Source organism: Nomascus leucogenys, chromosome 3 (assembly GCF_006542625.1).
Source record: "Nomascus leucogenys isolate Asia chromosome 3, Asia_NLE_v1, whole genome shotgun sequence".
Classification (NCBI taxonomy): domain Eukaryota; kingdom Metazoa; phylum Chordata; class Mammalia; order Primates; family Hylobatidae; genus Nomascus; species Nomascus leucogenys.
This window is the reverse complement of record NC_044383.1, coordinates 43,838,504-43,862,517: the sequence shown is the minus strand read 5'-3', so window position 1 is coordinate 43,862,517 and position 24,014 is coordinate 43,838,504. Positions and strand designations below refer to the sequence as shown.

The following is a 24,014-nucleotide window of genomic DNA, read 5'->3' as shown; positions in this document are numbered from 1 at the left end:
TCAACAAGTAAACACTGCTCCACCCCAGAAGCTCCTTCTTCTGCCTCTTTTCCAGTGGTACTAACTAATCTGTCCTTCAGTGTTACACTTCAGTTTTGTCTGTTTTTGGGTTTTATGTAAATTGAAATATATGAATACATTTGATTGTACCTGACTTCATTCACTGTTTTATGTTTGTGAGAATCATCCATGTTTCCATGCATGTATCTGGAGTTAGTCCACTTTCATTTCAGAATATTTAAGTGTATGAATAAACCACTGCTAATTCATTTTAATGTTGAAGATATTTGGATTGTTTTCTGGTTTTGGCTGTTATGAATAAATTTTCCTATAAACATTTTTATACATTTATTTTGGTGCACATTTGCATATATCTCTGTTGTGTGTGTATATATATATATATATATATATATATATATGACAATTGCTAGATGATAGGGTATATATATGTGAAATTCTAGTAGAATGCTGCACTGATTTTCAGAGCAGTTGTACCCATTTATACCCCAACTAGTGTTGCAGTAGATATATAGTCCCACCAAGGTATGGTATTGTCAGTCAGTTTTTAAAATGGTTTTAATGTGCTTTTCCCTAATTATTAATGAAGTTGAAGATTGTTTCATTTGTTTATTGTCTGTGCCTATACAAGTTCCCTTACCTGTTTCTCTGTTGGATTGTTTAGCTTCTTATTTGTAGGAATTCCTTATACTTTTCGGGATAGAAGCCCTTTTTGTAATGTGTTGCAAGTACCTTCTTTCTATCTCTAGTTTGCTTTTTCTTTCTTATTGCCTCTTTATGAGTAGGAGTTCTCATAAATTATTATTGTAGATATGGTAGATATTACAATTATTGTAGATAATTTTATTAGTATTATTGTAGATAATTGTCCCAATATTTTTCTTTATGAAGCCCAAGGATTTGAAGATGGTGTGTTATATTATTTCCTGAAAGCTTTAAAGTTTTATCTTTCATATTTAGATACTAGAATTGATTTGTGTGTTGGTGTGAGATAGTGGTCAAAGCTCTTGATGTTTGTTTTGATGTGAATTACCAATTGACATGGAAATATTTATTGAAAAGACTGTTTTCTTTCTCACTGCTCTGCCACTTTTGTCGTAAATCATTTGCCCACGGGTTAATTTTGTATGTGTTTTAAGATTAGGGTTGGGGTTCTTTTTTTTTTCATTTGGTTATTCAGTTGTTCCAGCCCCATTTATTGGGAAGATTGTCCTTCCTTTTATTTAATTTTTTTGCCACTTTTTTAGATCAGTTGACCATGCATTTGTAGATCGTCTCTTCTGTCCCATTGATTTCTATATCTGTCTTTACATACTGTCTTGATTATTGTGCTAACTTGAAATTATAGATAATTGCTGTCATTTCGTTCTTCATTTTCAAAATAATTTTGAGTATTCTAGATGATTTGCATCTCCATATAATTTTTAGAGTCACCTTTTCCATTTCACATTCACACATACCTGAATTTTGATAAAAACTGCTTTTACTCTCTAGATCTATTTGGAGGACACATCTTAACAATGTTAAGTATTTTGATCCTTCAACACAGACCAATCTCTCCATTTATTTAGGTGTTCTTTAATCTCTTTCAGCAGTATTTTATGGTTTTTCATGTTTAGGTTTTACACATTTTCTTTGTCAGTATTTTATGATTTTTGAACCCATTGTAAATGGTCTTGTTTTCTGTTTTCATTTTTCTGTTGTTTGTTGCTATTACTGTAATTTTACCCACTAATTTTCCAAACATTGGCAGAAATGTTGATACTAGTTTGAAAGCTATAGCTATAATTGTGTATTGAAGTTACCAGTAAGCTGATTTTTGGAATGAGATGGAATATGGATAAAAATAACATGGACATTTAATTTATAAAATGATATGTATTTTGTTTTATAATTAAATATTTTATCTAGACTAATTTGTCATGTAATCTTGTTTGCAGCTATATTTATGATGTTACATGTAATAATTTCTAAACATTCTTAGATTCATAATATATCAAGGTTGATTTTAATATTTTCTTTATTTCCTGATTAGGAAATACTGACAGCCCAGCTGACAGAGAAAGATAATGAACTTCAAAAGTGGCGAGAAGAACGAGATCAACTGGTTGCAGCTTTAGAAATACAGCTAAAAGCACTGATGTCCAGTAATGTACAGAAAGATAATGAAATTGAACAACTAAAAAGGATCATATCAGAGACTTCTAAAACAGTCAGTAGTCTTTTTTGCTATGCCTTTTTAATTGAACATAGTAATTACTTAATTGACTAACTCTTAAAGGATAAAAAAGTGTAAGTCTCAATAGACCAAAAAGGAATCAGAGTATTTAAAATGTGGAGATTTTTCATGATTTTGAGTTTTGAAATTTATCATTAAGATTGATTTGTCAATCAATGACTGAGATGTAGCATTTTCTCCAATATTTTGGTTTTATCTCTCAGGTAGAGTAATTAGATAGAAAATCAACAATTTATGGTTTAGTCCCTAATCTACCTTCAAAATATGGAAATGTGATTCAACATGAACTCTTGGTGATTTTGAATACTTGGGCCAATCCTTAACTTTATTTTATAAAGATACAAATTATTTTGAAAGTAAGTCTAATGGTAGAGAGACATTATGAGTCATTCAGCTGTTACTTTTATATTACCTTGGGACTGGAAATCCTGAAAGAGGAGAGAATTGCCTTTTACAGATAGCTGCTTCCCAGTAAATAGAATCTGGGTACATCTGAAGCTAGTCTTTCTGGAATAAATAATCTGTACTTAAAAATCTGCTGCTTTAAAGCCTTCAGACAATAGGAAAACTATGTGTGTGTGTGTCACATCAAAAGACTATTATTGTAAGAGCGATTACTTGCCTTCAAAAGAGGTAGTATTGTGTTGTTTAATAATATATACTAGAAAGTCAGAAAAACTAGGTATCAACTGCTGTCGCTGTGGTTTTGGGACCTTTGAGAAGAATTAACTTAACATTTCTGATCTTTATCTAAAACAGATAATAGTGTTTTCCTAACAGAGTTGTGAAATTAATGAAGATTGTAAAACAAGTAGCACAGTTCTTACTCCAGTGGAAATCAATACATGCTAGTTACTTTCCCTTTTATGAATTCGGTAGAGTCTTTCTTATTTGGCAGTAATGGGGAGGTAACATAAGAGGTTTACTTGACTTTTGATGGCTGTAATGAGGAGGTCTGTGTTACAGTTTATTAAGTTTAAAAATGTAATCTGATATTTCTTTATAAATCGCCTAAGTAGAGTTTAGAAATAGAACTTTATGACTATTTTAGAAGTCCCAGAAAATGGGAGGAAGAATGTGCTGCGAGAAAAGATTTAGTTTTCCTTATGGTCTTTTGTACTCTAATGCTATAATTGCATTCCTGAGAAGCCTCCAGTTTTTCAAAATTGTGTTATCAAAAGCAACTGTTGGGATACTGAGCAATTCTAACTCAGTACAGACCTTGACCATGCCATTTAACGTGTGTAGTTCTCTATTTCCTCATCTGGAAAGTAGAAATAATGATTTTTGCAATGAAAGTAAAGCAATAGAATGTGGGCAGAACACTTGGAAGTTGCAAGCAATCTTTCACATTTCTCCTTAGATCAGTCAATGAACTGGAAAGTGACCCAGCCTTTCCTGAGTCTCTGAGGATGAAGGAGAAATAGGAGGGCTAGGTGGTAATTAAAGGTGTCTTTACTTATTTCCACTGTTTAGTTTCACACAAATCTTGATTTTTGTTCTTTATGTGAAGTTTTCTTCAATATATTTTCAGGTTACAATGCCCTGTTGCTTTAATATTTCCTTACTTTAGGAAACACAAATCATGGATATCAAGCCCAAACGTATTAGTTCAGCAAATCCTGACAAACTTCAAACTGAACCTCAATCGACAAGTTTTGAAATTTCCAGAAATAAAGTAGAGGTGGGTATTTGGCAGCACAGTCCACTTATTTATTCTCTTTATCCACTATTACTAAATAACACTTACAAGTCAGTTGCTGAAGATACCTTACTGCACAATTAGTTGTATGTGCTCTGGGCTGTGTGAAAGAAACTAGAGGCTTTTGAGGAGAGGTGAAATTCTTTTGGGAGATTATATCCCCCAAATGATGTTAATCTCATCTTAAAAGCAGTAGATCTGTTAATATAAACAAACTTGATGGTCAGAAATAGGAAATCCTACTAAAGAGAAAATAGGGATAATTTGCTCTCATGAAAGGTTGCTTTATACGCATTGTGTTAAATAGTATTTTTTGGAATTGTATCCATTTAATAGCTTTGTCACCAGTCTTCAATAACAACTCATGAGTTTCCTTAATTTGTATTGGGCTTAGGGTTCTGTGAATAACTTTGGATAATATAGAGATTCTCAGGTTGGATATGAAATAGATAAAAATTCTATGTTACTTAAAATATTTGAAGATAAAATTACTTTTTAAATTTCTTTTTAAAACACATTTATTGGGAGCATTCAGAGTTGGGAACCTTTTTAAGCACTGAGGATACAAACATCAATAAGACATGATTGCCATCCTCAAGGAGTGAAGAATCTAGTGAGGTAGATACATAAGTGAATGACTTGTTTGATTTTACTTCATGGGCTAAGTGTTATAGTAGAAATATAAAGTGAGTACTATAAGGAACACTGAGGAAGATGAAATGAATTTTGCCTGAGTGGTTGTGGAAGTGGATTAAAGAAGGTGATACCATATTGTATCTTATGAATGGAAGCTTATTAAGCAGACAATGGGAAGAAAAAGTCTTAAAAAAAAAAAGAAATGGGGTTTCACTATGTTTCTCTGGCAGCTGAATTTGAACTCCCAGGCTCAAGCAGTCCTCCTGCCTCAGCCTCCTGAGTAGCTGGGACTACAGGCATGTGCCACCATGGCCAACTGAGAAGGACATTTTAATCTGGGAAAATAACATGAGCCATTCATTTTCTCTTGGTTTTTCCTTGACAGTTCTTAGTAGTTTCAAATAATTAGCACTGACCTTGGGGATTAATACAAATCATAAATTTCACAGAAAAGTTTGAAGTTGATCCATAAACAAGGCTTAATTCTTGATTGCATGGACAAACACATATAATGGAACATTTCTTTCTCCATAAATTTATGTATGTTGTCCTAAAACCTCCTGGTTCCAATTTTCTAATTCCAGCAGTTACTGTATATTCCACAATTTGGGGAATCATATTGTTAGGCTATTTCTTATGTTCTCGCCTTCATGTAGTTGATATACTTAACTAGGTTGAAAGTCCAAAATGATTAATTCACTTAACTGGTAGTTGATTCTGGGAGTTCCACTGGACTTAATTTGTGGCTGCTCCCTGTGGATTGGACCTCTCACGGCATGGTAGCTGGTCTGAGATGGGGCATTTTGAGGGAGAGTTTCCTGAAAGTGTTCTAAGAGGACAGGACAGAAGTTGTAATGCTTCTTATGATTGAGCCTTAGAGGACCATAATGTTATTTCTACCACATCCTATTGGCTATAAGGCCCAAATTCAAATAGAGGGGAATGAGAGACTCCATCTCTCAATGCAAAGTATTTGCAGCCTACTTTAATATAACCAGGCTGTTTGTCAAAAATCCCAGCCTCCTCCCTTGGAGATTTCTGATTTACTAGGTTTGTGGTAGGGTCCAGGAGTCTTTTAAACAAATTCTGTAAGTAATTCTTATGATCATACAAGTTTGGGAAATACCGATGTTGCCCCTAATTTTAACATACCATGTGTGAGCCTGAAGAAGGTAGATGATAACTCAATCTTTCTGTTCTTGCTGTGACCTAGCACACTTTTTGTCTTTCCCAATGCATTGTCTTGAATAGGCATTTGAGAGAATTAATTCTTTGTGGTTTATAAATGTATACTCTACAAATAATATTTTTCCTTTTAAATTCTGTTGTAGGATGGATCTGTAGTCCTTGACTCTTGTGAAGTGTCAGTAGAAAATGATCAAAGTACTCGATTTCCAAAACCTGAGTTAGAGATTCAATTTACACCTTTACAGCCAAACAAAATGTCAGTGAAACACCCTGGTTGTACCACACCAGTGACAGTTAAGATTCCCAAGGCTCAGAAGAGGAAGAGTAATGAAATGGAGGAGGTAAACGCTTAACTGATGAGTAAATTTAACAAACAAATCTTATTATAAAGCTCTTATAGTATAGAGTTAAACTGCTATATTGCCCTCCTGTTCATAGGCACTGCTGTTAGAAACCAAAATCACAATTTATGCTATATTTTATACCCTTTAAGGATATCACTGTGGGCCAGGCGTGGTGACTCATGCCTGTAATCCCAGCACTTTGGGAGGCTGGGGCTGGCGGATCACTTGAGGTCACAAATTCAAGACCAATCTGGTCAACATGGTAAAACCCCGTCTCTACTAAAAATACAAAAATTAGCCAGGAGTGGTCATGCACACCTGTAATCTCAGCTACTCAGGAGGCTGAGGCAGGAGAACAACCTGAACCCAGGAAGTGGAGGTTACAATGAGATGAGATGGCACTATTGCACTCCAGCCTGGGTGATAGAGCGAGACTGTCTCAGAAAAATAAAGAATATTACTGTGGTTTAATGGTCTTCAGATAAAAAGCTATGTATATGAAAATAGCGTATCCCTTGCTTTAGTTAAACTATAATACATCAAATGATGGTGGATTTTACTGGAGAGCCATTTCAGTATACCAGTCCTATTCATACTTAGTCACTTTCCCTGTATTGGAAGAGAAAAGGGGGTTATGTAGAAATCAGAGAAACTGAAATAGCTAACTTGCTTGAGTATAATCTTTGTCATTTAACTAAAATCTTTAGTCTCTGTGGTCCTAGCAAGTTTTAAAAGAGAAATTCTTTTTTCATCAGCCAATGTTAAAATTTGGGCCTCCATGTAGTGGTAGGCTAAAAGCTATTAACCTCTTCTTACTGCAGTTTCTTGATTGAAGGGTTGCCAAACCTACCGTATCCTAGATGTGGAGATTTGGCAAGTCAGATAAGGTTTCTGATCCTGTTTTCTCCTTTTTGGAACAATGGATTAATGTGTTGAAAATGCTTAGCTTTTGCTTTGTAAGTGGCAGATACATAATAAATAGTAATATTTATTTTTAAAGTAACTTGTTTTAAGCTTAAAACTAATTACAAACTCTCTAGCAAAATAATTTTTCTTCAACTTTCTTTTACTTCTTTAAAGAGTAGTATATTTTCAAGCTGGTGGAAGAGCAGAAATAGTATTAATTATACTCCTGAGGCTCTCTGTCAGGTAATAAGTTTGCTAAGTGAATATTATTTAGCATAGTTTTTCTGCTACACCTGTAACACCTTTAGAGATTGTTTTATGGAGTCTTACTAGTTAACTTTTGTTTTATATTTATTTAATTTTTAAAAATACCATTAAAACACTTGAGTTTCATCATCTAGTTGGCTTTTTCTTGATCCATTTTTTTTCAACGAAGAAGGAAACACTGAGTGTAGTTCTCAAGAAGGTTAAAATATAAATATTTTATTAATTTTACTATTGGTGTATATCCCTCATGTATATTTCAGAAAAGATTTACAGATTGTTGTAGATACATCATGTAGAAACTTTAAATTTTTTAACTGATTTTGCTTGATCTTCACTGCTATAATAAACTAAGTACATGGGCCCCCATGAAAATGATTTATGCAATCCTATTTTCTTTTTTTCTTCCACATACTCTTTTTTAAAAATTATTATTAAGTTCTGTGGTATGTGTGCAGAATGTGCAGTTTTGTTACATAGGTATACACATGCTGTGGTGGTTTGCTGCACCCATCAATCTGTCACCTACATTAGGTATTTCTCCTAATGCTATCCGTCCCCTAACCCCCCACCCGCCGACAGACTATATTCTAATCCAGTGAAGACTCCAAAGAGCTCCTTACTGACCGCTATGTGTGGAGGTAGCCTCATGGTCTCTTTTCACTAGCATCCTGTGATTACCATCTGTCTTTTCCCTGTCATGGCATCTGCTTCTTATGACTCTTAAAACTTCTGCTTTGGAATTTGGATTCTGAGGTTCAGTCATGATCTTTTCTCTGCTTCTCTTCTTGTCCCCTTTTTCCTGAACTTTTATCTTTGGTACAACTAGGATTTGCAGCAGTTCAAGTCAGTGAGTATATCTGTAAAGGGCTTTCTCCTATGTGAGGTTATGTGGGGAAAAGACGAGTAAGATGCCATACCCATGTTGTAGAGAAGAAAGATAATATTTTAAAAGTTTTAACATTTTACCTGTGGTTATTTGAAGTTTTGTTTTTATTTTTTTTGATATTGTCAAATGTCAATGAGAGAACTTAGACATAGATGCTTGTATTATTTGGGAGTTAGGCAATAGGTAGGTATATTGCTATGCTGTATTTTAAAGCTCAGTTTCAAATAAAAGATATTATTCCTTCCATGTTTTTCATTTAGCTTATGTAATTTCATTACTTGTGATATGTGTGAAAAATTCACACCTTCAGTCAGGGTTTCTCAACTCCAGCACAGTATACACCTCTTTGTTTTAAGGGCTATCCCGTGCATTGTAGGGATGTTTAACAGCATTCCTGACCTCTACCCACTCGTGGCCAGTAATATCCCCTTCTCCCTGGCAAAGACAACCAAAAATAGCTTCAAACATTGCCATTGTCCTCTGAGTTCAAAATTGCCCTCGGTTAAGAGTCACTGTTTTAAGTGATAATGTGGCTTTTTACATATTTTCTTTTTTGAGTCTAGAGAAATAAAATATTGTCAAGAAATTAACTGGTGCTAAAATTCATTATTTTTAGGACTTGGTGAAATGTGAAAATAAGAAGAATGCTACTCCCAGAACTAATTTGAAATTTCCTGTTTCAGATGATGGAAATTCTTCTGTCAAAAAGGTACAAAAGGTGTGTCTTTTAATTTGTCCAAAATTGTAGCAATTATCCAGAAATCCAGTTCTGTTCAGTTATAACTCATTTATCTTCTCTTTCCTATACGTCTGATTCAGCTGAACTATAACCTTTAGCATTTGGCCAGTAGCATCTACTTTATGTGTTTACTTCTGACTTTAACACTCTGCCTGTCAAACTGTTTTTGCCATTGTCTGACCCTTTTATCCCTGTCCTTGTATACTTAATCTCAAGTTTCCTACCTGAGAATTCCTAACCTGTCTCTGGCCTCTTTAATTTAGCTGTGGCCGTAACTATTTCCTTCTAACACTTCTCATCAGCAATAACAAAAGATGTTTTGTTTATTAGGTTCTCACACGTCCATCATCTAAGAAAACATATTCTTTACGGAGTCAGGCATCCATAATTGGTGTAAACCTGGCCACTAAGAAAAAAGAAGGAACACTACAGAAATTTGGAGACTTCTTACAACATTCTCCCTCAATTCTTCAATCAAAAGGTTTGCAGAAAATTAATTAAATGACCTTTTTTTGTTAGATGTAGGGTATATTTTAATACCTAATTGATATATAAACTCAACAACTGTTCAGGGAATATTATACTTCAAATAGGCATTGTCCTATACTAGGTACTGTGAGAAGAAACATGTAAAAGGATGATACATCTAGCTGTTCGCTATGTAGTAGAAGAGAAAGGCTTATATTTAAGCAACTGATCCAGAGCAGGCTACTTAATATAGTAATAGGGGTACAAGCAAAGGTATGATAGTATTGGAGGGAAAAGAGCTACTCTGATTAGGGGGCTTTGGAAAGATTTTTATTGGAGAGATGCGATTTACCCTGTGTATTGAAGTGTGGGCAGAATTACACTCTCTAGGGTGTCCAAGGGTGAGAATACAATCATGGGTTCTTAGTTTCTGTTTTTGGTTGGGCCAGGAAATCCCCTCCCTCATCCCTGCTTTCTGCTTATCACTAGAGACAGAAACTAAAAACCGTGGCTTCAGGCTGCTAAAAGCCTAAAATAAAACAAACCAAAACAGAACAAAAACAACAACAAAATAAGATGGGTTGGACAAGTTTGCTAGTATTAGTATTATGGTGTGTATCCTTCTAGTGTTTCTCTGTGCATTTGTAAACATTATCTGTTTATGTACAATATGTCATAAACACATTATTTTCATAAATACCTATTGAGTTTAGCTGCAGAAACTATGCTTAGTGTTTTTTTTCTTGATAATGTAGACGTATTGATACCTGTGTATATGTTAAGATATATACACGTGTGCACATATGCAGAAGGAATGGTTTTAACACAGGTGGAGAATCAGAAAAATGTAGGAAATGTTCATGCAATTACAGGCAGCAATATACATCTGGCATGTAGAATGTGGAAGGACTGTCTTAGGGGTGAGATGGAGTAGTGGGTTTTTGTGAGGTTACCTGAATGACAGCAATAGGATGAATTAGAGACCAGAGTGAGGGGTATAGGGAGGGAAAGGAACTAGAAGCAGGGGGCAGTTAAATTGAATCAAATACGTTGTGTGAAAATACTTTTTGTTGAAGGCTTACCACAGACGTTTCCAAACTTTGTTGGTTCACAGTGCCCTTAATGTCTCAGTAATTAATTTCCATTTTGCCTCTGCACCCAAAGAACTACTAGTAGTCTCATGCATTAGAACTTAAGACCAAACAACCACTGAAAATTCAGCTTCTGAAAATCCAGATTGCAAAGATAATGTCATAACGAAAAGAAATGTAATTCAGTATCATTTTGAAATTGAACTACCTTGGGCTATTGAGCATCTCTGTTTTCCCTGAAGATTGAAAATATCCTGAGGTGCTTCTGTAAGTTTGCTGCAGCATGCCTTAGGACACAGTTTGGGAATTTCTGACCTATCAGACCCATTTGTATATTTACATACATTTAAAAAATGTGTTTATATAAACAGATAAAATATCTGGAGGGACAAACAGCAAACTGTTAAATCTGGAGAGGAGGGACATCTTTCTTTAGAGTCCTTTAGGCTTATTGACTACCACTTTTATATTAAAAAGAAATATATTTTCAAGGAGAGGTAGGTACGTACCTATAATAAGTACGTAGTCAGGTAAGGGTAATGATTCTCTTACTTCATTGACTTGGTTCCTTAACAGCTTCCCTACCAATGCACTTGACATACTTTTTTTTTCCTTTTTTCTTTTTGTTTTTACATATTTCTAGAAATATAAGCTATCCCTATTTTGAACTCTAACTGTAATACATATTTGTTGTTTTGGGTCACTTGGAAATATAGAGAGAAAAGAAAAAATGGAAATTAGTTCTTAAAATTCTGCTGTTCTGATAACCACTGTTAATCCATCACTTAGTATCACTGGTCTCCCAACTTTCCCCTCTTGTCATCTCCCATCTACTCATACATGACAGAATGTTCTTTTCAAAGTGCAGATTGAATTATGTTACTCCTCTGATCCTTTAATGATTTGTCATTCTTCTGAGTGACCTGATTTCTGACTCTCTCCAATCTGTCTCTTATTTTTCTACGGTTTGGTAACTAGCCAGCTTCAATCCTGCTAACTTCTGACAGTTCCTAGAATTTGCCAGCTTCTTTCTTACCTTCATTTCATTGATTTCTTTTGCTTTTTCCTGTGCTTTCTTTTATCTGGAACACACCCTGGCTTTTCTCATAGCTGCCCCCTTACCCTTGAGCCCTCATAGCTGATGCAACGTTATTAGGGAGACACCTTCCTTCATCACCCTGTCACTACCCCTCATCCCCAGCATCACTTAATCTTTATTATTCAATTCTATTTTTTGTCTTAGCACTTTTAAAACTATAATTCTTTGCTTTATTATTATCTTTTACACTAGAATATAATCTGCACAGGACAAAATGTCTGTCTAGTTCATACTGTCAGCTCTTAGTATAGTGGCTAGCACATAGTAGTGATGAGTTTGGCTCTAGGCCAACATATGTATGATTTTTAAACATTTCTATTTTTTTTAGGCTGTACCATAGGCAATTACAAAGACTTACCTGACAAGCCTCCCTTTCTACACCAGACTTGATGCATAGCCAATGCATTATAATCTCTTAAGGGAGTTATAGTCAAGGATCCAGGCCCTGCCAGGCTAGTCATGCTCTTACTCATATTTGTATATTTAGCCTGAGTGCTTCCATTCAGAACCTCTTCATTGAGGGCTTTGGTAGAGGCCTTCTTATGGAGGGGAACGGGAGGGGGAACCTTGAAGACACTTTTCTCCACTGTAACTCGGTACTTTTCCACGTATAGCTCCCTCCAACCTCCAGCCCTGAGGTCTATAAAACTGCAAGAGCCTTTTGTTTGGGGTTGCCTGGGTGGTAACATGACCACCACTTCTATGCTGATCTGTATTATTCTGTGGTGGACTACAGAAGAAGGTGGGTAGGAGCTGGTGCTTTCTCAGGTTTAGCCTCTTGCATATACTGTTGAAATAAGTGGTTAAAAAGCTGGGTTGTTACTTTGATTTTGGCTTGTTGTCTTAATTGGCTCCTCCGATACCTGGACTCTCAGCTCTCTCAAGCCCAGCTCAGCCCTTAACAAGTAGTCTCTCAATTTAGTCTAATTCCTTAAATGTTTTTTCTATTTTTTAAAAAATGTATTTGATATCACATGTGTGTGAATTTCTATCCAGGAATTTTCCCAGATGGAAATATATTTTCTATTAAAATCAAAAAAGTACTATGTACTATGTACTATGTACTATGTACCTAGTAAGGAATTTAAAAATTCCTGTTCTACTTCCCTAAAAGCAATCAGCTGTTAACAGTTTGGTTTCTGTCCGTTTGTGTGTGGACTCCAAGTAAAGGGTTTACAAAGTATTTTCACGCAGCACTCATTGTGCATAACTTTATGCGTGAGCATTGAACTAGATCATCTACCACCTTATTTTTAATGCTGCATGATCCACTATGTATATATCCTGCTCTTTTGCTTAACATAGCATAAACATTTTCCAAGTCATTAAAGATGCCTCAGATTTTTCACTACATTGAACATTAATCAAATGATACTTTATTTGCTTTTTTTTTTTGCTGTTGATCATTATTTCATGTTCTCTTGACATTTACTTTTTCTCTTTGTGATTTGTCTATTCATGCCCTTTCACCATATATATATTGCAGTGTTTTCAGTTTGTGTATGTTCATTCTTTATTAAGGATTTCAAACCGTCTTTATTAAGGATTTCAAACCACGTTTGCAGTTAGAAAATTATTTCAGGAACTAATTAACATTTTTATTTTATAGCAAAGAAGATAATTGAAACAATGAGCTCTTCAAAGCTCTCAAATGTAGAAGCAAGTAAAGAAAATGTGTCTCAACCAAAACGAGCCAAACGGAAATTATACACAAGTGAAATTTCATCTCCTATTGATATATCAGGCCAAGTGGTAAGCTAGTATTTCTGTTTTCATCTATGTAAAACTGTTCATGTTCTTTTTAATTTTTTACAGTGGTTTGAATTTCAATTCTTTAGAACTCTGAAAACACATGCTTTAAAGGTCATGCTTTTAGTCTCACATGTGTTAAGTTTATACTAATTAAATATAAATACTGTATTAAATGTATACAAGTGTCATGCATTTGCATTTGAAAATGCATCAGAGGAATTTATTTCCAATAATAGAATCGTCACCATTTAGTAACTTATTTGCCTCCAGAATCTTTTTTTTTTTCTTTCTCTTTTTTAAATCACAGGAGTTGTACAAATCTGGGCCCAAGTGTTCCTGGTAAAAATATAAAACAGACATTCAGCCATTTCCTCCCACCTTTCCCCTAAGCCTTTGAGGATCTATTAGGAAGAGACTGTAGTTATCACCCTGACTCTATGACTCATTCTCCTGATTCACAGCAGTATGTGCTGTCAGAGGGAAAGCTCAAATTTTCTGTCATGCTTGCATTTGCTTAGTGGATGAAAGTGAAGGTAAAAAAATAATTAAAAGAAATTTTAAAAATTAAATCAAAAAGAAGTGGCCAAGAAAAATCAGGAGAAACCTTTTTTGCAACAAGAGCTTTCAGATATGAGATTGACACTTGAATGCAAGATGTAGAGTTAGGGTAAATTAGGGCATGGTGTTGTAAGTACCATTCTGTCAGTTATTTTTGAGCATCTGTTTGATTAGTACCTGATTTCTTCCCTTGGCTGAAAATTGTTTTCCTAGTTACTATATAATGTGCTTTCTACTTTCTAAGTTATACATTTGTTGCCATGAAAGATCATTTCTTAAAAATTATTTGAGGCACTTGTCTCTAAATATTTTAGCAATTAAGTTATATTTGCCTTGAATTCATTATGGAGTCTAGGTTATTTTACTTCTAGAATTTGATAGTGTTGAATCTTTTACAAAGTCTATTTTTTAAAGAAATTTTTATAGAAGATGGCATATCTGTAGTCTAAGTAAAAAAATTCTCCAGTGTATCATTTCAGTTATTAAGCACATGAACATGTCTTATTCATTATAAACAAGCTTTTATTTTTATTTTCACTTACAAGCTTTGAAAAACTATGAAATTTTTAATTTCAGATTTTAATGGACCAGAAAATGAAGGAGAGTGATCACCAGATTATCAAACGACGACTTCGAACAAAAACAGCCAAATAAATCACTTAATGGAAATGTTTAATACAAATTTTATAGTCATAATCATTGGAACTTGCATCCTGTATTGTAAAGATAAATGTATATATTATGATGCATTAAATCACTCTGCATATAGATTTCTGTTTTATACATAGTATAATTTTAATTCAATAAATGAGTCAAAATTTGTGTATTTTTATAAGGCTTTTTTATAATAGCGTCTTTCAAACTGTATTTCCCTATTATCTCAGACATTGGATCAGTGAAGATCCTAGGAAAGAGGCTGTTATTCTCATTTATTTGGCTATACAGGATGTAATAGGTCAGGTATTTGGTTTACTTATATTTAACAATGTCTTATGAATTGTTTTTTACTTTATCTGTTATACAACTGATTTTACATATCTGTTTGGATTATAGCTAGGATTTGGAGAATAAGTGTGTACAGATCACAAAACATGTATATACATTATTTAGAAAAGATCTCAAGTCTTTAATTAGAATGTCTCACTTATTTTGTAAAAATGTTGTGGGTACATAGTACATGTATATATTTACGGGGTACGTGAGATGCTTTGACACAGGCATGCAATGTGAAATACGTGTATCATGGAGAATGAGGTATCCATCCCCTCAAGCATTTTTCCTTTGAATTACAAATAATCCAATTACATGCTTTAAATCATTTAAAAATATACAGGTAAGTTATTATTGATTATAGTCACCCTGTTGTGCTATCAAATAGTAGATCATACTCATTCTTTTTATCTTATTTGTTTCTGTGCCCATTAACCATCCCCACCTCCCCCTGCAACCCTCAGTACCCTTACCAGCCACTGGTAACCATTCTTCTACTCTGTATGTCCACGAGGTCAATTGATTTTATTTTTAGATCCCATAAATAGAACATGCAGTCTTTGTCTTTCTGTGCCTGGCTTATTAACATAATAATCTCCAGTTCCATCCATGTTGTTGCAAATGACAGGATTTCATTCTTTTTTTACAGCTGAATGTTTATGTCCCACATGTTTTTTTATCCAGTCATCTTTTGATGGACACTTAGGTTGCTTCCAAATCTTAGCTATGGTAAACGGTGCTGTAACAAACATAGGTGTGCAGATATCTCTTCTGTTTCCTTTCTTTTGGGTACATACCCAGCAGTGGGATTGCTGGACCATATGGTAGTTTTTTGAGGAAGCTCCAAACTGTTTTTCATACTGGTTGTACGAATTTACATTCCTACCAACCGTGTACAAGTGTTCCCTTTTCTCTATATCCTTATCAGCATTTGTTACTGCCTATCTTTTGGATATAAGCCATTTTAACTGGGGTGAGATGATACCTCATTGTAGTTTTGATTTGCATTCCTCTGATAATCCGTGATGTTGATCACCTTTTCACATGCCTATTTGCCATTTTTATGTCTTCTTTTGAGAAATGTCTATTTAAATCTTTTGCCCATTTTTTTTTTTTTTTTTAGTCAGTTGTTTAGATGTTTTCCTATAGAGTTGTTTGAACACTTTACATATTCTGGTTATTAATCCCTTGTTAGAGGGATAGTTTGCAAATGTTTTCTCTCATTCTGTGAGTTGTTTCTTCACTTTGTTGTTTGTGTTCTTTGCCGTGCAGAAGCTTTAAACTGGAGGTGATCTCATTTGTCCATTTTTGCTTTGGTTGCCTTTGTTTGTGGGGTATTGCTCTAGTAGAAGTCTTTGCCTAGGCCAGTGTTCTGGAGATTTTCCTCAATGATTACTTATAGTAGTTTCATAGCTTGAGGTCTTAGATCTACATCCTTAATCCATTTTGATTTGTTTTTTGTATATGTCAAGAGATAGGGGTCTAGTTTCATCCTTTTATGTGGGGATATTCAATTTTCTCAGCACCATTTATTAAAGAGACTGTCTTTTCCCCATTGTTTTTGGCACCTTTGTCAAAAATGAGTTCACTGTAGTTGTGTGGATTTGTTTCTGGGTTATTCTGTCCCATTGGTCTATGTGTCTGCTTTTATGTCAGTACCAGGCTGTTTTGGTTACTATAGCTCTATGGTATAATCTGAGGTCAGGTAATGTGATTCCTCCAGTTTTATCCTTTTAGCTTAGGATAGTTTTGGCTGTTCTGGGTCTTTAGTGGGTCCATATAAATTGTAGGATTATTTTTTCTATTTCTGTGAAGAATGTAATTGGTATTTTGATAGGGATTGCCTTGTAACTGTAGATTGCTTTGGTCAGTATGGACATTTTAAAAATATTGATTTGTCCAATCCATGAACATGGAATATTTGTCCATGTTTTGGGGTCCTCTTCAATTTTCTTCATCAGTGTTTTATAGTTTTCATTATAGATAATCTTTCACTTCTTTGGTTAATTTCTAGGTATTTAATTTTATGTGTGGCTGTTGTAAATGAGATTACTTTTTAAATTTCTTTTTCAAATTGTTCGCTGTTGGCATATAGAAATGCTACTGATTTTTGTACATTGATTTTGTATCCTGCAACTTTACTAAATTTATCAGTACTAATAATTTTCTTGTGGTCTCTAGGTTTTTCCAAATATAAGATTATATCATCAGCAAACAAGGATAATTTGACTTCTTCCTTTTCAAGGATGCCCTTTGTATCTTTTTCTTCTTGGATTGTTCTAGCTAGGACTTCCAGTACTATGTTGAATAGCAGTGGTGAAAGTGGGCATCCTTGTGTTCCAAATCTTAGAGGAAAGGCTTTCAGTTTTTCCCCATTCAGTATGATACTAGCTGTTGGTCTGTCATATATGGCTTTTATTATGTTGAAGTATGTTCCATCTATATCCAGCTTTTTGAGGGCTTTTATCATGAAGGGATGTTGAATTTTATCAAATGCCCTTTCAACATGAATTGAAATGATCATATGGTTTTTATTCCTCATTCTGTTGATGTGATATAGCACATTCATTGATTTGTGTATGTTGAACCATCCTTACATACCAGCGATGAATCCCACTTGGTTATGATGAATGATCTTTCTAATGTATTGTTGAATTCAGTTTGCTAGTACTTTGTTGAGGTCATTTTGCATCAGTATTCATCAGAGACATTGGCCTGCAGTTTTCTTTTTGGTGTGTCTTTGTCTGTTCTTGGTATCAGGGTAATACTGGCCTTGTAGAATGCATTTGGAAGTATTCCCTCCTCCTCTGTATTTTGGAATAGTTTGAGTAGGATTGGCATTAGTTCTTTAAATGTTTGGTAGAATTCAGCTGTGAATCCATTGGATCCCAGGGTTTTCTTTACTGGGAGGCTTTTTATTACAACTTCGATCTCGTTACTTATTGGGCTGTTCAGATTTTGGATTTCTTCCTGATTCAATCTTGGGTAGGTTTTGTGTATCTAGGAATTTTGTCCATTTCTTCTAGATTTTTCAATTTACTGACGTAGTTGCTCATAGTAGCCTCTAATTTCTGTGGTATCGGTTGTATTATCTCCTTTTTCATTTCTGATTTTATTTGAATCTTCTCTCTTTTTTTCTTAGTCTGGCTAAAGGTTTGTCAATTTTGTTTAACTTTTCAAAAACCAACTTTTTGTTTCATTGATCTTTTTTATTTTTTATTTCAGTTTTGTTTATTTCTGCTCTGATCTTTATTATTTCTTTTCTACTAATTTTGGGTGTGGTTTGCTCTTGCTTTTCTAGTTCTTTAAGGTGCATTGTTAAATTGTTTATTTGAAGTTTTTCCTCTTTTTTTGATGTAGACACTTATAGCTATAAATTCCTTGTGAGAGCTGCTTTTTCTGTATCCCCTAGGTTTTGGTATGTTGTGTTTCTATTATCATTTGTTTCAAGAAATTGTTCAGTTTCTTTCTTAATTTCTTTATTGACCCACTGGTTATTCAGGAGCATATTAATTTCCATGTATTTTTACAGTTTCCAAAATTTGCCTTGTTATTAATTTCTAGTTTTATTCCATTGTAGTCAGAGAGGATGCTTGATGATGTTTCCATTTTTTGAATGTGGTAAGGCTTATTTTGTGAGCTAAAATGTGGTCTTTGAGAATGCTCCATGTGCCGAGGAAAAAAATATGTATTCTGCAGCTCTTGGAGGAAATGTTCTATAAATATCTGTTTAATATTAGATCCATGTGGTCTGTAGTACAGATTAAGTCTGATGTTGCTTTTGTGATTTTCTGTGAAGATCTGTCCAATGCTGCAAGTGGGGTGTTGAAGTCTCCAGCTATTATTGTATTGGGGCCTATCTTGCTCTTTACTTCTAATGATACTTGCTTTATATATCTGATGTGCCAGTTTGGATTCATATATATTTATCATTGTTATATCCTCTTGCTTAGTTGATCCCTTTTTCATTATATAATGACTTTGTCTCTTTTTATAGTTATTTTGTTGAAATTGATTTAGTCTGATATAACTGTAGTGACTCCTGCTCTTTTGGTTTCCATTGGCATGGAATATATTTTTCCCTTTCTTTCTTTCAGTCTGTGTGTATCTTTATAGGCGAAGTGTGTTTCTTGTAGGTAACATATCAGTGGGACTTATTTTTTCATCCATTCAGTCAGTCTGTATTTTAGATTGGAGAGTTTAGTTCATTTACATTTCATTGTTATTGATAAGTAAGGGCTCACTACTGTCATTTTGTTGTTTGTTTTCTAGTCTTCTTTCTTTCTGACTTCCTCTAGTGAAGGTGATTTTCCTCTGGTGATAATATTTAATTTCTTCGTTTTTATTTTTTGTGTATTCATTGTATGTTTTTTTTGGTTTGAGTTTACCATGAAGCTTGCAAATACTATCTTATAACCCATTATTTTAAACCTGATAACAGCATTATTTATTTACATAAACAAGCAAAAATAAAACTAATAAAAACTCTACTTTTTAACTTCATACCCCTGCTTATTAACTTTTTGTTGTTTCTATTCATATCTTATTGTATTGACTATGTCTTGAGTTGTAGCTGTTATTTTTGATTGGTTTGTCATTTAGTCTTTCTGCTTAGGGTAAGAGTAGTTTACACACCATAGGTACAGAGTTACAGTGTTCTATGTTTTTCTGTGTACTTACTATTACCAGTGAGATTTGTTTTTTCAGAGGATTGTTTATTACTTAGTCATCCCCTTTTCTTTCTGATTGAAGTACTCCCTTTAGCATTTCTAGTTGGACAGGTCTGGTATTGATGAAATCCCTCAGCTCTTGTTTGTCTGGGAAAGTCTTTATTTCTTCTTCATGTGTGAAGGATATTTTTGCTGGATATACTATCCTAGGATAGTATATTTTTCTCTTCAGCACGTTAAATATGTCTGGCCACTCTCCTGGCTTGTATGATTTCCACTGAAAAGTCTACTGCCAGACATTGGAGCTCCTTTGTATATTATTTGTTTCTTTTTTCTTGCTGCTTTTCGAATCCTTCCTTTATCCTTTACCTTTGGGAGTTTAATTATTAAATGCCTTGAGGTAGTCTTCTTTGAGTTAAATCTGCTTGATATTCCATAACCTTTTTGTACTTGGATATTGATATCTTTCTCTAGGTTTAGGAAGTTCTCTATTATTATCCCTTTGAATTTCTATCCCTCTGCCTCTTCTTTATGGCCAGTAACTCTTACATTTGTCTTTTTGAGGCTGTCTTCTAGATCCTGTTGCCATGCTTCATTGTTTTTTATTCTCTTTTCATTTGTCTCCTCTGACTGTATTTTAAATGTTTGTCCTCAAGCTCACTAATTCTTCTGCTTGATGAATTCTGCTATTAAAGGACTTGGATGCATTCTTCACTATGCCAATTACATTTTTCAGCTTCAGAATTTCTGCTTGATTTTTAAAAATTATTTTAATCCCTTTGTTTAATTTATCTTACAGAATTTATCTGAATTCCTTCTCTGTGTTACCTGGAATTTCTTTGAGTTTCCTCAACACAGTTATTTTGAATTCTCTGTCTGAAAGGTCACATATCTCTGTTTCTCCAGGATTGGTCCCAAGTGCCTTGTTTAGTTCATTTGTTGACATCATGCTTTCCTGGATGGTGTTGATGCTAGTAGATGTTCTTTGGTGTCTGGGCCTTGAAGAGTTAGGTATTTATTGTAGTCTTCACTGTCTGGGCTTATTTGTAGCTGTCCTTTGGTAATGCTTTTCAGATATTTGAAAAGGCCTGGATGTTGTGATCTAAGCTGTATCTACTTTAGGGGGCACCCGAAGCCCACTAACACTGTGGTTCTTCCAGGCTTATAGGAGTATAGCCTTGCTGGTCTTGGACAAGCCCTGGGAGAATTCTTTGGATTACTAGGCAGAGATTCTTGTTCCCTTTTCTTATTTTCTCCCAAACATGCAGAGTCTCTCTCTATTCTGAACCACTTAGAGCTGGGAGTGGAGTGACAGAAGCACCCCTGTGGCTACCACCACTATGATTGTACTGGGTCATACCTGAAGCCAGCACAGCACTGGGTCTTGCCCAAGGCCTGCTGTAACCTCTCCCTGGCTACTGCCTATGTTTGCTCAAGACCCCAGGATTCTACACTCATCAAGTGGCAAAGCCAGTCAGGCCTGCATCCTTCCCATGAAGGCGGTGAGGGCCCCTAAACCCTGGATGGGCCCAGAAGTATTGTCTGAGAATCAGGGACTAGCGTCAAAAACCTTAGAAATTTACTTGGTGTTCTGTTGTATTGTGGCTGAGCCAGCATTCAAACTACATGATGCAGTCTTTCTCACTCTTTTGTCCCCTTTCCAAAGGGAGCGGAGCCTCACCCCGTAGCCGCCACCACCCCCTGCCACAAGGAGTACTGCCAGAGTATCACAGATGTTCCCTTAAGGTTTAGGGTTGCTTAAGTCAGCTTGTCTTGAATGCTGCCTGGCCTGGGACCCACTCTTGAAGGCAGTGGGCTCCCCTCTGGCCCAGGGCAGTTCCAGAAATTCCATCCAAATCCTGGAATTGGGGACCCCAATGGTCCACTTAATGCTGTAACCCACTGTGGCCATGCTGGTACCTAAGGTGCAGGACAAAGTCCCCTTTACTTTCTCCTGTGCTTTCTCAAGCAGAAGTTTTACCCCATAGCCACCAAAGCTGGTTATGTGCTGAGTCTCAACTTGAAGCCAGCAAGCCTCAGAGATTCACCCAGGGCCTTCTTGTGGTATCTGGGTATTGCACTGGTTATTCAGGGCCCAAGGGCTCTTCAGTTAGCAGGTGATGAATGTTGGCTGGGATAGGTCCTTTCTTTGAAGGCATCGGGTTCTCTTCTGTCCCGGGGTGTGTCTAGAAATATCTTCTGGGAACTACGGCCTGGAATGGGTGCTTCATGACTCTGACTAGGGCCCTGTCCTGCTGTGGCTGAGCTGGTATCCACGATTCAAGACAAAGTCCTCCTCACTCTTTTCTCACTTCTACTCAAGTGGCAGAAAGGGGTCTGTTTAGGAGCCATGAGCTGTGTAGCCTGGTGTTAGGGGAGGGGTTATGCTAGCATCCCCTTGGCTGCCCCAGATGTCACGTGCCCCTTCTGTCCACTGTCTCTGGGTCTAATTTGGCACTAAGACTCTCCCAGGAGTTGCTGTCCTTATGGCCTAGACTGCCTTTCAGGTTTACTTGGAGACACAGTCCTGTAGCTGGCATTGGTGAGGTTTGCAGGATCTCAAGTTCTGACTGCTGATGTTGGTGGTTCCCCTCTGGCTAGGGCTGGTTTGATTGCTTTCTCCGTGGGTGGGTCTCAGTGGAGTTTGGCTCTGCTTTCCTTTCTGCTCTAACAGAACAGCACTGAGTTCAGTGCCTCATAATTTTCTGTGTTCTCCCTTCCTCAGTGCCCAGAGAAGCTCTCAACACCATGCTGCTGCTGGGGGTGGGGGAAGAGTGGCACAGGTGAATCAGGATTACTTTTTTCTTTTTTTTTTTGTCTCTTCACTGCCTGTTTCAGCTATATGAAGTTAAAACCAGTTGGTATGAGCTCTCACCTGATTTTTGGTTCTAATGAAGGTGTTTTTTCTGTGTAGATAGTTGATAATCGTTAACTTGGTATCCTAGTCGGGGGTCGATTGGTGGGGCTTTCTATTTCGCCATCTTGCTCCACCCCCTCTTGTCTTTAATTTTTTAATAATACAGTTGGCTTTCTTATTTTTTTTCAGGACACAGAAGATTAGACATAGAAAATTAGGAAGAAGAGAGAGCATCTAGAAGCCAAAACAGTGACAGTTAGAAAAGAAATAGAATTTAGACCTAGGGGGACATTAGAAATACATTCTCTTCACCCAGAGCCGTAAACTTTACTTAATTCTGCAAGGTCATACAAATAAGATGTATTGAGCTATTGGTTTAAAAAAACACCAATAAGAGACACAAGGTAAATAAAGCAGAAACCTTAAGAATTATTGCCAACTGTGGCTTTTAAATTTAAGAACATACATTTATACATCTAAAACAAAGGTTTTATTGAATTTTAGCTTTGTTGACTTGATTATTAAAATGATGACCCTGAGTAAGGCAAGTTATCTTCGATTCTTGTTTAGGAGGTCTACACATTATATTTAGGGAAATTTTCCATTAAAGTCATTATATCAACACAGCCTTTTAAAAGCATTAAAATGTTTTCATTATGCTATCTAGAAAAACGTAGTTGGTCTTCATTATTCATAGATTCTATATTTGTAAATTTGCTGACCTGCTAACATCTATTTGTAACCCCTAAATTAATGCAGTGCTTTTGTTGTTGTGGACATGTGCACAGTGGCAAAAATTTGAGGTTCCCAATATGCACATTTCCTGCTGAGATCGAATAAGATAAACACTCTACCTTCTTGTTTCAGCTATTATACTGTAAATAAGTGTCCCTTTCTAGAATATGGATTAAAGTCAAGCCTTGATCCACAAGGGAGTCAGAATTTACAGAGTGAGTCCTGCCAAATTAAAAGGACTTGTGAAACACCTTGAGCTTTTCACAGATCTACACTAACAAAGCATAAAACTAAGCCTACTTAAGTTGAAAGCAACCAGCTAGTAATCAAAATGCCTGTTGGAACAAAAATCAGCACTTTTAGAGGAAGATACAATGCAGATTTTCGACAACATATCTTTTTTTTTTCTTGAGATGGAGTTTCACTCTTGTCACCCAGGCTGGTGTGCAGTGGTGCAATCTTGGCTCAGTGCAACCTCCGCCTCCTGGGTTCAAGTGATTCTCCTGCCCCAGCCTCCCAAGTAGCTGGGAGTACGGATGTGCACCATCATACCCGGCTAATTTTTGTATTTTTAGTAGAGATGGAGTTTTACCATGTTGGCCAGGCTGATCTCAAACCCTCAATGACCTCAGGTGATCCGCCTGCCATGACCTCCCAAAGTGCTGAGATTACAGATGTGCAGCCGACATTATCTTTTAAAATGTATGGTATATAGTCAAAAATTACTAGGTATGGAAAGAAACAGGAAAATCCCACAGTAAAGACAGAAGGCAGTCAAGAAAAAACCTTGACATTGCTTAAATGTTGAATTTTGCAAAATCTTTAAAGGAGCTGTTATGCACATGTTCAGGGATATAAAGGAAATGCCA

General features: G+C 35.6%; 1 protein-coding gene across 2 annotated transcripts in view; it reads left to right on the top strand.

The window, feature by feature from the left end:
* KIF20B (kinesin family member 20B) overlaps positions 1-15,448 on the top strand; it is a 69,648-nt gene extending 54,200 nt beyond the window's left edge. For both annotated transcript variants that reach the window (XM_003255206.3, XM_003255207.3), the window contains exons 27-33: positions 2,054-2,230; positions 3,831-3,941; positions 5,927-6,124; positions 8,803-8,904; positions 9,256-9,406; positions 13,193-13,335; positions 14,470-15,448. In XM_003255206.3, the coding sequence (XP_003255254.2) occupies positions 2,054-2,230; positions 3,831-3,941; positions 5,927-6,124; positions 8,803-8,904; positions 9,256-9,406; positions 13,193-13,335; positions 14,470-14,547 (960 nt within the window). In that variant the 3' untranslated portion in view covers positions 14,548-15,448. The remainder of the gene's footprint in view (positions 1-2,053; positions 2,231-3,830; positions 3,942-5,926; positions 6,125-8,802; positions 8,905-9,255; positions 9,407-13,192; positions 13,336-14,469) is intronic.
* The last annotated feature ends 8,566 nt before the right edge of the window (positions 15,449-24,014 follow it).